This window comes from Rattus rattus, chromosome 5 (assembly GCF_011064425.1).
Source record: "Rattus rattus isolate New Zealand chromosome 5, Rrattus_CSIRO_v1, whole genome shotgun sequence".
In the NCBI taxonomy this organism is placed as follows: Eukaryota; Metazoa; Chordata; class Mammalia; order Rodentia; family Muridae; genus Rattus; species Rattus rattus.
In genome coordinates this window covers 51259547-51277479 of record NC_046158.1, presented here as the reverse complement: position 1 = coordinate 51277479, position 17933 = coordinate 51259547, and the positions used below count along the sequence as shown (strand labels likewise).

The 17933-nt window shown below is 42.2% G+C and overlaps 1 protein-coding gene across 2 annotated transcripts; it reads left to right on the top strand.

Annotated features, from left to right (window-relative positions):
- The first annotated feature begins 13336 nt into the window (after positions 1-13336).
- On the top strand, positions 13337-16060 carry Atp5mc3 (ATP synthase membrane subunit c locus 3). 2 transcript variants are annotated; one of them, XM_032903504.1, is made up of 5 exons: positions 13337-13467; positions 13651-13756; positions 14757-14834; positions 15159-15352; positions 15795-16060. In XM_032903504.1, the coding sequence occupies exons 2-5, from the start codon at positions 13718-13720 to the stop codon at positions 15907-15909; spliced, it is 426 nt and encodes a 141-aa protein (XP_032759395.1). In that variant the 5' UTR covers positions 13337-13467; positions 13651-13717; the 3' UTR covers positions 15910-16060. The 2 variants fall into 2 exon arrangements, with proteins under 2 accessions (XP_032759395.1, XP_032759396.1); XM_032903505.1 differs by having other exon boundaries at positions 13396-13477.
- Positions 16061-17933: the final 1873 nt, after the last annotated feature.

Here is a 17933-nt window from a genome sequence, read left to right as displayed (position 1 = left end):
GCTGGTGGCCCAGACTCTGTGAGCCCCATGGTCCCAGTTCAGTTGACTCTGTGGGCTTTTCTTGTGGTGTCCTTGACCCCCTCTAACTCGCTCACCAACTATAAGAATCTTCCTGTAGTGACCAAAACTATCTGTACATATAGACAGTACTATATTGTAGATGTGTGTGTAGTAAAGACAGAGACAGACAGACACACACACACACACACACACACACAATCTAAAAATTAAAAACAGAGCTGAGGAGATGGCTCAGAGATCAAGTGCTTGCCACCCAAGCTTGAGGACCTGAGTTCAGACCTCCTGCACCCAAAGCCGTGAGTGCAGCCGCACATGCCTTTAATTGAAGTACTGATTGGCAATGATAGAGGGGTCCCTGGGTCTCAACAGCCAGCTAGTCTAGCCTAATCTGTGAGCTCCTGGTTCAGTGAAGTGAAAGACCCTGTCTAAAAAAAAAAAGTAGAAAATGGTGGCTCACAACCATCTGTAATGGGATCCGATGCCCTCCTCTTCTGGTGTGTCTGAAGACAGCTACTGTGTACTCATATACATAAAATAAATAAAGAAACCTTTTTTTAAAGAAGAAAGAGAGAGAGAGAGACAGAGAGAGAGCGAGAGACCCAGATGTCTACCTATAGCCTTTACACATACTTGTGTATGCCCGTGCACACACACTCAAGTACATATACAAACACATACACAAAGGCTCAAAAGTAGTCAAAAATTGGTAAACATTTGTTCTTTGCAGTCTTCTTGTAACTTTTTATTGTTTAAACTTTAGAGATTTAAAATTTCAAATTACGACACTGAATGAGGTAGCACTCGGGAGTTCCAGGCCATCCTGGACTACAGAGTGAGTTCAAGGACAGCCAGGGCTCCACAGAGAAACCCTGTCTTGAAAATCAAAATCAAAATAAAATAAAATAAAATAAAATAAAAAATTTCAAATTCTAAACTTAAAATTGAGGTAAAATACATCTCTGAGGATATATCTTAGCAGTAGAGAACTTGACTAGAACACACAAGGTTCTGGGTTCAAGCCCAACATGGAAAGAATTTGTTTATTTGGATTAAGTATAAGTTTAGTGATTGAATAATTGCCCAGCATGTCCAATACAGAGGTCGATGCTAGCAGCAAACCACTAAACTGAGAACAAGACCCCCTTGGGGGGAATTAGAGGAAGGACTGAAAGAGTTAAAGAAGCTTGCAACCCCATAAGAACAACAATGTCAACCAACCAGAGCTTCCAGGGACTAAACCACTACCCAAAGACTATACATAGACTGACCCAGGGCTCCAACTGCATAGATAGCAGAGAATAGCCTTGTTGGGGCACCAGAGGAAGGGTAAGCCCTTGGTCCTGCCAAGGTTGGACCCCCAGTGCAGGGGAATATGGGGAGGCAGTAAGGGGGATGTATGGGGGGAATACCTGTATGGGGGAGGGGAGGGAATGGGGGCTTAAGGACAGGAAACCAGGAAGGGGAATAACAATTGAAATGTAAGTAAAGAAATATACCTAATAAAAGTTTTAAAAAAAAAGAGTAATTGCCTAGCATGCACAAGACCTTAAATTCAATATCCTATGCCATACCTAATAAGTATTAAAAATGTTCTACTTTATATAATAACTAAAATTTGCATTATAAAAGAAATGTATGAAAGGTAGTGAATTCATCCCTGAAGAAAATAATACCTAACTATCTAGAACTTTGCAATAAACTCAGTTATTGCAATCACTGGCAAATAAAGTATGTCACATATTATAGTAATATCTAATGAAGAATGTGTCTAATGTCTGATGTCTCCAAAGAATATAGAGTATATTAACTAAATCTTTTTGAAAGTTTGAAAATAAAGCATAAGTGCTTTTCTTGTATGAAAAAAACAGTGCATAATATAAGAACTCATGCAAGTGTGGATCTGTGACTGTCCCTTGCACAGCCCCTTGTCTGGGTTTCTTTTAAACACAGAAAATGACCCAAAACCCAACTTCAGCATTTGTCACCTGCTGTTGCCCTGTGGGAATAATCACTCCTGACTCATTTCTCGACATTTTAAACAACACTGCATGTGGCAGGGCTGGAGATGTGGCTCAATGGTTAAGAGTGCTCACTACTCTTTCAGAGGGCCCAAGGTTGGTTCCCAATACTTCTAAAACAGCTCACAATCCCTGTAACTGCATTGGGTTCAATGTCCTCTTCCGTCTTCTCATGGTTTTCTACTCTACACACATGGTGAACACACATAGAGTCAGGCACACACACGTGCACATAAAAATACATACATACATTCTTTAAAGCTTAAACCACATATGATTCATTCAGGCAACTGATAAGTTAGCAGTTCATCATCTCTGTTCTAACTCTAAGACAACACAACAAAAATAGTTGGCAAGGGTTTTCTTTGTAAAATAATTTATCCAGCTGATAAATGAAAGGGAAATGGCAGAAAAGAACACTGTTGTTTTTCAGTTCTAAAGAATGAAGCGTCTCGGCAGTATCATTAATGGACACTAGAGTCACTAGGTGGAAAGCTGGTGGCAAAAGACAGTGAATAAATTCAAGCTGACCTCACTGTCCACTTTACCATGAGAAGAAAGACAAGCAGATATAATGTGTCTCTTTAATAGTGCACATGGAAAGTCTATTTTAAGAAAGTAAAAGACCAATCTGACAATGCAACTTATTCTCAACCCTTTTACCAGTCTGAGTCGCTACATTAACAACCCAATGCAAAATAAAGCAGACCTAAGGGTAAGGGCAGCATTGATCGACCTGTGGGAATGAATGTATTTAGGAAACAGCTTGACAGCATGAGCGTTTGTCAAATGGTAGTACTACAGTCCCTCCTCGGGGCCAATGACCGTCTCAGTCAGGCATGAGTTTCCTTCTGTGGAGCAGGACTCAAATCCAACCAGAAATCCGTTGATTGTTACAGGATGTGTGGTGTCTTCAGCAATAGGATATTATAATCAGTTTGGGTGGGCACCCAAAGGCATTGCAATGGCATGTGTTATTTTTGCAGCCCCTAGGAAACTGTTGGTCAAAAACTCATGAGAATATATTTCACATCTGACACTGAGATGTTCATCTAATAACCCATGGTTTCTGAGAGCCACCTTACACATTCTGCAAGACTCCATTCATATTCATAAATTCCTTCTTCCTTTTCTTTTCTTTCTTCTGTTTGTTTGTTTGTTTGTTTAGGGCACAGAGGATTGCTCATTCTAGCACTCTCTACCACCCACTACAAGTCATAATTCTTTATTTGAGACAGCCTCGAACATATGATCCTACTGTATCAGACTCCCAAGTAGCTAGAATTACATCATGCACCAGCACACCTGGCTCCATTTTTAAAGGGAAATAATGATGAGAAGTTCTCTCTCTCTCTCTCTCTCTCTCTCTCTCTCTCTGTGTGTGTGTGTGTGTGTGTGTGTGTGTGTGTGTGTGTGTGTGTGTAGTCCTAGCTGTTCTGGAGCTCTCTACATAGACCAGGCTGGCCTTAAACTCAAAGACATTCTCTTGCCTCTGCCTATGAATTGCTGAGATTAAAGGTATGTGCCACCACACACAGTTTGTCAATGTTGTTTTTATTGGCTTTTCTATTATGCCTGATGATGATACACTTCTATGATGAGGTGTGAGGACTACACCTATTAGTGGGAATAAGAACAAACATTGAGAATGAAGTTCATGCTGGCTTAGTAAAGTGATGGTTGTAGGTTCCTCCGGGATCCATGACTTTACTAGCCCTGGATAGTTGACTAGGTTCCAGGCATGACTTCCTTCTTGTTGAGCAGATCTTAAATCCAACTGGAGAACTGTTATTACTGCCAAGACACGGATATCACGACTGTAGCTTTAGGATTGTTGTGCCATACTGGTCATTGTTGTGGTTCACAGGTGTCAAAGCTGTAGGCTGATGGCTGTCTCCCTTCTTTGGAAGTTTGCATGGCACCTTCTGGTACCTGAATTCCTCAAGAAGGAGACTTTCCAATCAGTTCCACTTCAGGAGTCTCTGGACCCTGTGTCTGGAATATATGGTGTCTTCAAAAGTAAGGATTTACCTTCTACCTCTGGGACAACCAAAGACAATGGCAAAAGCCATAATTTTTTTTGGAGTCTCTTGAACAACCCTGACCAACAACTCAAAAGGGGGCATCTTAGGACAAATGTCACGTATTCTTCATCGAGGCTTCTGGCTCAAACTCTTTATATAAGTACATACCCTGGAGTAATCGTAGAAATCAGGAAAGCATTGCTGGGGTAGGGGGCAATAGAGAGGGAACAGCAGGCCACAAGTGATCTGAATGGGGAAATCAGACTCTAATTGGGGAATTAGAAAGATAAATATAGGGTTGGATTTAGCTCAGTGGTAGGTGCTTGCCTAGCAAGCGCAAGGCCCTGGGTTCGGGTCCCCAGCTCAAAAAAAAAAAAAGATAAATATAAAAGATGGGAGGAGATAAGTACAGGAGAGGAGGTAAATAATAAAAATATCTGTAAAGTCATAAGGAATCATACTATTAACTATCTACCAAAAAACCATAATGTAGGTATGTCCTGTGTGAATATATGAATGAATGTATAGATAGATGGACAGACAGACAGACAAAATTCAATGAAATTTCCCCATCTGGGCTGACAGTGCTTCCACCAGGTGCAAAGGCAATCTAACTAACAAACAAACAAATAAAAACAAAAACAAAAAAAAGTCAACATCAGGCATGAGTTACTTATAATTTTTAAAAGATCATTTTACTTTTTTACAAATAGAAGCTGGTCAGACATCCAAGCATGTGCCAGTGAGGCCGAGAGTCAGTACTTTGGCAGGTTTAAGATCCAAATTAAATAAAAACGCTGAGGCAAGAGATCTCTAGAAGGAGTTAGAAAATCTCAGGGGTAATGCTGCTTGTCTAGATAATCTGGCAACAGCATCTGGAGACAGTAAAGGAGTTTGGTCTGATTTTAACTTCTACCCTGGGCCAGCAACGCACCCACACACCTGAGCTCTGGATTTGGGGTTTTACTCTCCCTCTGCATTTTGGTGGCACGTGTTTGGATTGTATCCACTTGAGACAACCAAAGACTCAGAGTTTCCTGTGAGTTTTACTGAAGCAAAGCAGACACAGTTACAAAGTGTCTCTCAAAACTTTTAAGTGCCTAAACCAGGCCGTGCTGAAGCGCAAGTTTAATTTTAGCACTCGCAGGCAGAGGAAGGCGGAGCCTGGTCTGTAGAAAGAGTTTCAGGACATCCAGGGATACATAGAGAAACCTTGTTTCAAAAAACTTAAAAAAAACAAAAACAAAAAAAAAAAAACCTTCTAGTGTCCTGAATTAGCCTGGTCTCACCGCCCTCTTGGATCAAGCCCTCATTTGCCTGCCAGTGCCGCGCTAAGGCGTACAAGTGTAAGACCCATAGCAAATGGCCTATCTAATATGACAATGGGTGTCTCAACAGCCTGAATCCCAAATCAAGGCCTCTGCCCCACCCACTTGATTTGTGCTTTCATAGGAATAGACCATACATGGATAAATGGAATCTGACAAGAGCTTGACAACTTTTTCAGTTCTGAAATGTTGCTCTAACAAATTGTCCCAGACTTAGTGACTTACAACAAGACTTGCTATCTCATAGTTCTGGAGTTCAGAAGTCTGACCTGGGTCTCAATAGACTAAACTCTGTGTGTAGGAAGCACTATGCTTCTTCTGAAGTCTTTACAGGAAAATCTATTCTGAGCCCTTTCTAGATCCTGGAGACCCTCCATTCTTGGCTAGTGGACACTTCCTTATCTTCAATGCTTGTAACAATCAGAGGAGTCTTTCTCATGCAGCATGACTCTGCTTCTATCACAGCGCCTCTTCTCTGCTTCCCTTATAAAGGCTCTTGTGACTACATCGTGCTCATCCAGTTACAAGATAATGTCCTCATATCAATATCCTTAATCTCATCTGGGAGGTCCCTTAGACCATGTGAGGTAGCACATTCACAGGCTCTGAGGATTAGGGCATAAGCAGCTCATGGAGGAGGTAGAACTAAAGCAACATTCAACCTACAAGAAGGGTCTTCCATGGCAGACATGGTAGCCCGTCCTGTAATCCCAGTGTAGGGGAGTATTCCAGCAAGGGAATCGGGAGTTCAAAGTCAACCTTGACTACACAGTGTGTTCTAGTCCAGCCTGGACAATGAGATCATGTCTTTAAAAGGAAAAAAAAAAAAGACCTTGTAAAAACTCATCTAAAGAAGCTACAGAGCAGAAAAAGAAAGGTAACAAATGGGCTGGAGAGATGGCTCAGTGGTTAAGAGCACTGGCTGCTCTTCCAGAGGTCCTGAGTTCAATTCCCAGCAAGCACATGGTGGCTCACAACCATCTGTAATGGGATCCGATGCCCTCTTCTGGTGTGTCTGAAGACAGCGACTGTGTGCTTAGAATAAATAAGTCTTTTTATTAAAAAAATAATAAAGGTAATAAATAGTAAATCCCCTTATGTACTAGAGCTGAGATCCTTATACCCCTGATGTAAGCAATGGTGGGAGAAAGGATGAAGAAAGGCGGGGAAATCACAGTATGCCTCTTGGAGAATAAAATGGGAAGGAAGGAAGGAATAATTGGTCACTTGATTCAGGGGTTAGAGAGATGGCACCAGTTTAGAACACTTGCTGCTCCTGTGGAGGACCTGACTTTTGTTTCCACCACCACACAGTAGCTCACAATAGTCCGTAACTCCAGTTCCAGGGGATCAGGTGCCCTTCACCAGTCTCCTTATGAAATGCAAATATGAAATATGAAATGCTCTTACATACTTCCAGGAAAAGCACTCACACACATAGAATAAATCTTTTATTAAACCATTTAAATTACATTGAAGTATGAGTCTAAAATATAAACATTCTATGATTTTTTTTTTTTTAATGACTTGAAGAGTATTCATTATCGGGTGGTTTTGCGGGTACCTTTAAGGGAGTTGTTTTTGTTTAGTTTGGTTTGGCCTTTTGGAGACACAGCTTCATTTTGTTGCCTAGACTGGTTTCAAAATTATGAACTTAAGTGATGCTCCTGCCCCTGTCTCTCAATATCTGTGACTATAGATGCACAGCACTGTACACTGTTTGGATTTTGCTGGTCCTTTAAGGATAAATGCTCAGTGTTTGTGTTCCTTCGTGAATTTGAGTTCTGGTCAATGAAGTTGAAAAGATTCCCTTAAATGGTCAAGAAAGAGAATCCGACAGAAGACTGAGAACAACTGATAGAATTTGCGGTTAAGTAACATGTGGTCCCCATGAACGTGCATATAGTCACGTGAACACCGGCCAAACTCTTAAAATGACTGACCTGCCAGGTAAGCAAAAGCAGGACAGAGTGTCCCCTCCCCCTGCCCCCATGCACAGCTTTACAAATCAGAATGTTCTCATCTCACAGGAGAAGCAGACCTTCTCAAATCAAAGCATTCATTCATTCATTTGTTTGTTTGTTTATTTATTTATGTATTTATTTATTTAAACATGTGGCTTTGCTGTATTTGTTGATCATAAGTGTTCATCTGATCAGTTCATCTCCAGTATTGGCAAAAATGAAAAATCTTGGTCTTGCCTATTTCAAATGAAGGAGGCAATTTCAGCAAAGCCCTAATTTAACATATGAGCAAATCTTAATGTTTCCACTTACAGGCCCTATTTCGTAGAATGTATTTCCTTAATGCTTTGCTACTGAAAAATACACTTTAGAATTACATACCCATCACTACTTTTAAGCTAAGTTACCTGACTTGGAGATGTGCCATCAAAAACTAACCTCATTACCAAAGCACTTAGATTAAAAATTCTTAAGAGGTGAAATGGGTAGTGTGAAGTATGAAATTCTCTGTATAATGGATACATTTTTTTTAAGATTAGTAGTGGAGAAAAGGTGCCAAGAGAAGCACGGTGTAACCATGTGACTCCTTTATAAGGTCGTAATGATCCCAAAGTGGATTCAAAATGAATATTCGTCAGCACAAAGCAGTTGCACAATATGGAAGCCCCAGAATTTCTTAATTGATAGAGTAGTTTCATAATCACATAACCTGAGGGCCAGTGATGTCTCCCATAGATACCTCCCAGGGACTAGAATAGGAAAAAAATGGTAGAAAGAACTTTCTTGGGTCTTGGTTAAGAATATGTACTACTCTTCCAGAGGATCAGAATTCAATTCCTAATATCCCCTTATCAGGCAGCTCCAGGACACCTCATGTTTGGAGCCTCAGATATCCCCACCACCACACACACACACACACACACACACACACACACACACACACACACACACACACACACACACAATTAAAAGGAATAAACTCCCAACTACCCAGTGAAATCAGGACTCAATAAACTGTAATTTATCATCAGATTTATATGTTAAATTCTCAATCCACAATACACCCACACAATAAACTCACAATAAACTAATCGATAGAGACATAAACTATCCACCTAGATAAGATAAATTTATCTATAGAAATCCATCCCTTAAGGAATATACATTACTACCTATGGCCATTTAAGACCACCGGGATCTGGGTCGTCTTTCTCTGTCTCCATCTTGATTCTCCTGTTTCCCTCCTCTCTCTCAAAAGCTTTGTCCCCACCTTACTTTTTTACTGTCCAGTCATGGCCTTGACCTAACTTGTGCAGCCCTCACCTGCATAGACATCAACCTACACAAGTCCATCACCAAGACCTGAAATTACTATTCATTTAGTCATGCTCACCTTTGTTTCTATCAATGTAAACACAATAGAGAAAATATTGTTATTGATCACTGTGAATTATTAAAACATTCCTAACATACTGATTTTTACATTTTAAAGCAATCCATTTTTACTATAACACATCAAATAATACAGATGGAAATAAAAGATGAACAATTTCTGTTTTCCTCAACTTTATTGCTCAATAATTTGCTGACTGCCCAAATTAATTAATGGATTAGTAAGCCAAGTATTTTTTTTAAGCTGTGTGGATACAGCACTAACCACAACAAAATCTCTGTCCTTGGGGACTAATACTCTGTGAGAAGCCAAAAAGCAAGCCATGAATAGAAGGTGAGGAAAGAGGGCCTGGAGAGAAGAGGAGGAGCTGGAGTGCTCCAGCAGTCACATCAAGTGGCTTAGAACCACCTGTAACTGCAGCGCCAGGGAATCCAACGCCCTACTATGGCCTCCACGATCACCTCCATACACAGCACAAATTCACCCAGACATACATACAGACACATTAATGAAAATAAAAACAAAAAGGAAGCTTAGTGGCTAAGTAAGTGCATTTGCTGCTCTTGCAGAAGACCCATGTTAGGGTCCCAGGACCCACATGATGTCTCATTACCATCCAGGCCCAGGGGATCTGATATTCTTTTCTGACCTCTTTTGCCACTAGGTATACACACATGTATATCTATGCAAAACATTCATACATAGTAAAAAAAATAAGTATTTTTTAAAAATTAAAATAAATACAAATAAACATATTTTAAGATGAAAAAAGACAGCCAGGCTTTGGTGGTGAACAGACTCGGGAGGCACGGGAAGGCAGACGGATCTACACAGCGAGCTTCAGGACAGCCGGGCTACAAAGAGAAACACTCCTCTCCCTAAATAAAAAATAAAAGGAAGGAAGGAAGGAAGGAAGGAAGGAAGGAAGGAAGGAAGGAAGGAAGGAAGGGGAGAAAGGCAGAGAGGCAGAGAAGAGAGGAGAAGAGAAGAGAAGAGAGGAGAGAGGAGAGGAGAGGGGAGGAGAGAGGAGAGGAGAAGAGAGGAGAGGAGAGGAGAGAGAGGAGAGGAGAGAGAGAAGAGAGGGATCCAGGAAGTCCTAAGACATGACAATTGACCAAAGACCTGAATAACACGGGAAGAAGAGCTAAGCAGTTATCAGGAGAAACAAAACAAAAGGACAACAACAACAACAACAACAACAACGAAGCAGCAGCCCTCTGGAGAGCAGTGTTCTTAGCAAGTTTGAAAAACAAGAAGTCAGTGTGTAAGAAGCAGAGTGAACAAGAAGCTGGCTTCTTATCCCTCTTAGAAAACTCTGCATTTATCCTGTGTGGTTGGGACAATGAAGTAGATACAACTAAATCCATTCCACATTTTTCTAGGGATTTTCAAAACATTAACTTTTGTAAGTAATTTCCATAGTTCCAAATTCAAATCTACAGAGCAGTATTCAAACCATCTGTCTTATGGAGCTGAGCATGGTAACCAATGCCTTTAGTCCCAGCACTTAAGAGGCAAAGGCAGATGAACATCTTTGAGGTCAGCCTGGTCTACATAGTGAGTTCCATGATAGCCAGAACTATGTAGAGACCCTGTCTCAACAACAACGTTTAGTTCCTATTCTTGTTTCCTCCAACCTAGTTCCCTTGTGAATAACTAGCAGTTCATAGTAATCCTTTGCTACAATGCAAGTTCAAGGGCAGGCAGGGATACATTAGGCCCTATCAGGAAGAAAGGAAGAGAGTGAGGGAAAGAGGAGAGAGGAGGAGGAAGAGGAAGGCAGAAACAGAAAAGGGAAGACAGAAAGTGAGAGAAGAGAAAAGAGTAGAAGAGAGAAAGCAAGAGTTCACCTGCATGGTGGTAAGAAGGTAGAGGGACTGGAATCCTTGTATCTACTTTAGAAATATACAATGGAGGGGTTGGGGATTTAGCTCAGTGGTAGAGCGCTTGCCTAGGAAGCGCAAGGCCCTGGGTTCAGTCCCCAGCTCCAAAAAAAAAAAAAAAAAAAAAGAAAGAAAAAAAAGAAAAAGAAATATACAATGGTACAGCCACTGTGAAAGACAGTATCATTTTAAAATATAATTATTATATGATCCAGTATTTTGTGCTATATGTCCAAAAGAATCCAAGGTGGGGAACGTGGGTGTATTACATCTGTAATCATAGTAGCAATATTCCCAATAGCCAAATAGTAGAAGCAACCCAAATGTCCATCACCAATGAATGGTTAAGCCAAGTGTGATGAATGCATGCATACATACACACATACTTACATGCATGCATACATACATACATATATACATATACACGGATACTAGCCAGCCTTATAAGGAAGAATATTCTGACACAGGCCTCAACTTGGATGAACGATAAAAAACCTCTGCTTTGTGAAAGAAATCAGTCTTTAATCAGGTGTTCTGATCCCAGGACTCTCAAGGCTGAGGCAAGATGATACAAAGTTCCAAACAACATGGACCATATAACTAGATCCAATCTCAAAATCCAAAACTTGAATTTAAGAAAAGGGCAGCTGCCTGGCTATGGAGGTGCACACCTTTGACCCAGCACTTGGGAATTAGAGGCAGGAGGATCTCTGTGAGTTTGAGGCCAACCTGGGCTACAAAGTGAGTTCTAGGATAGCCAAGCCTACACAAAGAAACCCTGTCTTAAAACACACACACACACACACACACACACACACACACACACACACACACACACACACACAGGAAATGGGGCTGGAGAAGTGGCTCAGTGGTTAAGAGCACTGTCTGCTCTTCCAAAGGTCCTGAGTTCAATTCCCAGCACCGGATTGTGGCTTGCAACCATCTGTAATGGGATCCAATGCCCTCTTCTGGTGTGTCTGAGGATGGCTACATTGTACATAAACATAAAATAAACAAGTAATGAAAGGAAATAAAAGCATGAGTATGCTGTGAGATAGCTCAGTGGATCAAGGTGCCTGCTTGGCCCTACACCTGGCGACCTGAATTCAATCCCTGAGATCCACCTGGTGGGAACAGAGGACTGACTCCCTCCAGTTGCTCTCTGACCTTTACATACACACTGTGGCATGTGCATCTGTACACTTATGCCTGCCCTCATACATGCACAAAGTAAGTAAATATATGTAGAGAAAAATTAAAAGATGAGAAAAACAATGCATGACTTAGATGAAGGACCTACAGTAGTCACGTTCACAAAAAACAGAAACAATGGTTATTTTCTGAGGCTGGAGAGAGGACCATGGAAAATACTGTAATACCGTAGTTAAACATACCAACTGAGCAAGGTATATTTTTATATTTAGAAATATAGCATATACATACATACATACACACACACATACACATACACATACACAACTAAATGTGTATGTAAAACTAAAGAAAAAGAGGACATGGATTTGAAAAGACAAGGAGTTGAGTGTGTAGAAGGGTTTGGAGGGAGTGGTGTTTGGAAAAAAATGGCCCCATGGGCCCATAGAGAGTAGCACTATTAGGAGGTGTGGCCTTGTTGGAATGAATGTGTTTTGTGGGAGGAAGTGTGTCGCTGGATGGGGTGCAGGCTTGGAAGTCTCAGAAGGTTAAGCTAGGTTCAGTGGCTCACTGTCTTTTCCTCCTGCCTGCCTCCTTCCTTGGGCTCTTCTCAGACCTGTCTCCAGCACCATGTCTGTCTGCACACTGCCATTCTGATAATGCACTAAACCTCTGAAACTGTAAGCCAGCCCCAACTAAGTGTTTCTCTTTATGAGTTGTCATGGTCATGGTGTCTCTTCACAGCAATAAAACCCTAAGACAGAGGGGAAGCTATATGATTATATTATCTCAAAATTATTTTTTAAAAAATCTATAACAAGGCCAGAAGTTGAACAGCCATTTATCTGAGATATTTCTGCATTCATCTGGTTTGTTCAAAGTTACTAGAACTGGTGCTGAATTTTGAAAAATATTCAGGCACTTTTTAGTCCAAAATTATGATACATTATAATCTCTTAATCCTTCCAATTATAATGGTGGAAGGCAGCCGAACACAGTAGCACATGGCTTTAATCGCAGCACTTGCAAGACAGAGGCAGGAAGATTTCTGTGAGTTGGAGGCTAGCCTGTTCTACAGAGTTGCAAAGCTCTTGAACCTTCATTTGTTCATTTCAGGGCTTCTAGTCAGGTCTTCTGAGGAAATATTTGCCGTCTTTTTTAGGTTCTTATAAAGAAATAATTCCGCTGGACCTGGTGGTGAAGACCTGAAATCCTAGCTCGCTACTTGGAAAGCTAAAACTGGACGATCAAAGCCCTCTCTAACTTACATACTGAGCACAAGGCCTGACCGAGCAACTCACCCTGTCTGAAATAAAAGTGAAAACAGGGTCGGCTTGCAGCTCCGTGGTAGTATCCCTGCCTGGCACGTGCAAGGAGAGAGGCTCAGTACCCAATGGCGACACAAATTAAAATTTAGCTTCACCGTTAGTGGCACTAACAATGCCAGGAGTAGTCTCCAGTGTGCTCCTTTTCCTTTCACTGGCTGCCAGCCTGTTACGGAGGGCCTGTCATTGTCCTCCTCTGCTGGTTACCAATAAAGTTGTTACAAAGTGACCTTGAGCGTCTTCCCCCGCCTTCTCCATCCGGGTGCTGCGGCACGGATAAGAGCTGCACCGCGCTTGCGCGCCCAGCCCCACTGCTTCGACCTCTGCCGCCGCTGCTGCCGCCGCCGCCTCCGGAGGTAAGCGGAGGTAAACGGAGGGCGCGGGGCCGGGGCGGAGCGGGTCTCCCGGCCCTGTCCACTAGACTTGTGACTCCCGGGCACGCGGCCACGCCGACGGTCTGCGCGGGTCCCCTCGGGGCCGGGGTGGGAAGGGCAGGCCCCTGGGGGACACTTGACCTTAAGCTTCTTTTCGCTCCCCAGAGAGGAAGCAGGAGAGGAGCCCACGTCGCCTGTCACCTATATCCACGCCGCGCCGCCAGGAAGAAAGATGTTTGCCTGCGCCAAGCTCGCCCGCACCCCTGCTCTGGTGCGTAACCCGGGCCTCGGCCCAGCGTACACGCCGAGGGACCGACTCTCCTTCACCCTTGCCCGGATGTCCTCTCCTCCCTCCCTCCGAAACCTGGGGCCTGCAGACAGTTCCCAGCCATGTGTCTGTCCCCCGAGGCCTATCTGTCAGGCCTTCTGGGCGTAGGTCACAGCCTCCTTGCTCGTGGACCTCGCCCCTCCCCCACATCCCGGTCCCTATGGAGTTGGGGACGACCCGAAGGTCGGGGTGCTGAGAAGTTAGGAAGGGGCCGCTGAGGCCTAGTTGCCTCCACAGCATTTCCCATGCTTGTCTGTAGGTCAAACTCGCCGCTACCGAGGGAGGGACTTTGCTTCCTTGTGTGGGCGGAGAAAGGTGTTGGGGAGCCCTGAAGCTAGTTTTTGGAGGCTTTAAGTCAAGTCTGAATCTAAAAGGATTTGTCCTAGAGAATCCGGTCCTGGTTCTGAAGGGATTTTTCTGTGACCTTAGTGTCGTGGACACTCAAGGACAGAGAAGCCAGACTACCAGATGTCCTTAATAGTGAGAGTGTTGCACCGGTTGTTAAGCTGACATCAAACTGCTTACCTCTATATAGTAATTTTAGAGCTAGTGGGCATTTAGGGATGCTTTGGAAACGGTGGGAGCTCCATTAACTGCTGGACTATTTTAAATGATCACATTCATGGTGACACTCCTAGGTGCCCCCATAAACTTGTATTACAACACTGCAGTGCCTGAAACTTCCACACCTCTCAGACACTTTGTAACTAATTGTTCTTAGGCAGTTTGTGTATGAATAGATTAGGTAGAACATTCCATGGTTCACTAGCATGAAGTCTTACGTTGGCTTCGTGTATTCAAAATGACCGAGCTAATTGCACAGATAATGAATCTCTGTTCTTTCTCTTCTGCTTTCTCCTTTAGAAATTCTAGTTACGAGAGGTCACTGAAGACTAATCTGTATTCCTAATACTTGAAATTCTTTCTTTCCTTCCATTAATAGATCCGAGCTGGATCCAGAGTTGCATATAGACCAATTTCTGCATCAGTATTATCCCGACCAGAGACTAGGACTGGAGAGGTGAGTAGTAATAACAGAAACTGGGAAACACTGCCAAATAAGTCTTACAGTGTTACCATGAAGGGGTGTGTTGGTGGATAGCTCCGGGGTAATTTCTTTCCAGTTCTATTAAATGATATGTAGAAGGTGCCACTGAGAGGAACTTTGGTGACCAGTACAACCTCCTGAATTAGAAAATACATATTTTAGGCTGTATTTATAGTTTTGAGCTATATGTAACCAAGCCATACCAAGCTGCAATATAAAGAAGTTACCGTTTTGGCACTATAGTAGTTAAAATCAGTGTGGTTACTGATTGACCTTTGCCTCATTTCCTCTTCCCAGGGCTCTACGGTATTTAATGGGGCCCAGAATGGTGCGTGCCAGCTGGTCCGAAGGGAGTTCCAGACCAGTGTAATCAGCAGAGATATTGATACTGCTGCCAAATTCATTGGTGCAGGTGCTGCCACAGTAGGAGTTGCTGGTTCTGGTGCTGGTATTGGAACAGTCTTTGGCAGTCTTATCATTGGCTATGCCAGGTAATCAGTCTGTCCCAGAATGAGGTAAAAAGAGTGGGAAGCACACGAGTGGAAGTGGGAAAGTGGTGGAATACTAGTAGCCTCTTTGAAAGAAGTGTCTGCTGTGTGTGCATTAGTCACTTAAAGAAATGAGGATAGAGCCAAGAGATGGGGCCCATGCCTATAACTCCACCAGTCAGGAGGGTCAAGAGGATCACAAGTGTCAGGGCCCCTCAAAGTGGGTGTAAAGTGAGCATTTATATTTACATACAAAGATAGCTCCCTAACTTTATGCCACGTGATTAGGAGGAGGTAAAATCATCTGAGAGACAAAAGCCAAGTGGTGTGTGTAGGACATTGGCAAAGATACCCATACTAGGTGCCTGGCTCGTTACCATTTACCAAATGTGTTGACATTAATATTACTTCAAAGTAACAGTTATCTGTGTTGTCTCTCTTTTAGAAACCCTTCACTGAAGCAGCAGCTGTTCTCATACGCTATCCTGGGATTTGCCTTGTCTGAAGCTATGGGTCTCTTTTGTTTGATGGTTGCGTTCTTGATCTTGTTTGCCATGTAACAGAAATTACTGCCTAAAATGTTGGCATTCATAGTAATTACGGATGTAATTCTGTGTATCTTGCTGTGACTCCGAAGACTGTAGTACTGGTGTCATGGAAATATGTGTTATTTCCAAAGTCATTTCATTAAAGATGAAAACTTTAAATTTTGCTGTGATTTGTACTTACATAAATGTGGATCATAAAGATGACGAATTCAGATAGATGGTTGTCCAGGTCAGAGGAAGGTACAGCAGTTACCCAGGTTTTGAAAAAAGTGCTGTATATGATTTTTAGGGAAATTCTCTAATGTAGTGTTTCACAGATTATAATTTATGGGGCTTCTATTTCTTAATGTAAAGGAGAAATGAGCTTTGAAACATTAATGCAAGCCACCTCAAAATAGTTTTACTTTTAAAAGTTAACCATGAATTAGAACACATAAAAACATAATCACCTTCCAAGTGGATGTGGCTACCCTTTCATGCTGGTTCTAAAAAGAAGTCATGGCAGCTCTCTTCCTAGGACTTGGAAGCAGTTACTGGGAGGGAATGAGATTTTTGTGTTTCTTGAAGCCTCACATTAATTAAGTAGACGTATGTCTACAGTAAGTAGTCACCTGTCATTCAAGAAGGAGCCCAGGCAAACTGGCAGCTGGTTTCTTATTTTTAACAAGTCTCTTTTAAACAGCAGTTGCCAGAAGTAAGGTGAATTGGCTACATTGTTTAATCCTCTGAAACACTGCTGCTGACATTCAGAGAAGGTTTAGGAATGGTGGCTGAGCAAGTGTTTGCCTGCAGTACTGCGTGTTGCTTCTTGCTCAGACTTTCCCTGCTAAAAGGAAAAAAGGGTGCTACCATGGGAAGACCAACCGCTCTCGCCCTAGCAGATAAGCTACCATTGGACTGACCTGTAAGTTCCTGGTTTGGGGTAGAAGATAGAATGTGGGAGGGTGAAAAGGAGCAAACTAGAATGTATGCAAGTGGCATGATGAAACCCACTACTTTGTGTACTAGCAAAGGATTGCTAAGTTTCAGGAGTTTCTGTTTGAAGAGATTTAGAACAAATGGGAAGGCTGTTTTACTTCAGTGCCCTCTGCCTAAGTTAGTTTCAGTGAGAAGGAGGAGGCATGAAGCACAGTGGGGAGCTCTAGGTGCTTGATTACCTTAGTCCCTGTCTCTTAGTCTGTAATGAGAGTCCGCACCGAGACTTAGCAATCTGCATTTTAAAAACAGGTTTCCCAGGTAGCTTTGTATATAGAATTAGAGAATCGCTACTTAGACATAACCTTGCTTTTTTTTTTTTAAGGGGCCCCAAAAGAGCAGGAACTGTGGTTGCTTTTAAATTGTTTATCTGCTCTATTACAAAATTCCTGGGAAAAGGTTTTCAACTCTAAAAGGAAGAAGGCTGCACTAATACCAGCAATCCCAGGCAGTTGGGAGGTTTAGGCGGGATTACCACAGGAACTAATACATAGTAAATATTGAAAAACACTAAGTAGGCCAACGAATGGCCCCTAGTGTGTGATTTTGTTTTTATAAAACAGGTAAGTTTGTAGACTAAGCCAGTTAGAAGTTACCGGGAACTCTAGGAACATGGGAACCTGGGTGACTATTGATTGTGGAGTTTCATTATGGGCGATTGCTGCTTGAACAAGATTATAAATGTACTGAATCATAAAGTTGTACACGTCAACACAGCAAACATGGGTATCTGACAATTAAGTTCGTGTATTATATAACAAAATACACAGTAAAGTCGTTACTTTTTTTTTTTTAAATCATAGGGGAGAACTTAGATGAAATAAACTGTTCCAAGTTCATTTTAAATAAAATCAGTCTTGGGAAGACTTAATTGTGCTGGTTAGTGATCAAAACGTGGAACACTGATGCTGGGAGAAGAGCTGCTCTGCTTGGGGAATGCCAAGTGTGAAAACTCCGCTGTGCAGTCTGTGCACTGGCTTCAGTTTACTGAGCGACTCTTTAGAAACTGATTTACAACTACAGGCTCCTTTACCTGGATGGGACAAATGCTACAGCAAATA

Coding starts and splice junctions, on each gene's coding strand:
- Atp5mc3 (XM_032903504.1), top strand. CDS start 13,718: ATGTTTGCCTGCGCCAAGCTCGCCCGCACCCCTGCTCTG. Junction 14,835..15,158: donor CAGAGACTAGGACTGGAGAG/GTGAGTAGTAAT, acceptor TCCTCTTCCCAG/GGCTCTACGGTATTTAATGG. Junction 15,353..15,794: donor CTTATCATTGGCTATGCCAG/GTAATCAGTCTG, acceptor TCTCTCTTTTAG/AAACCCTTCACTGAAGCAGC.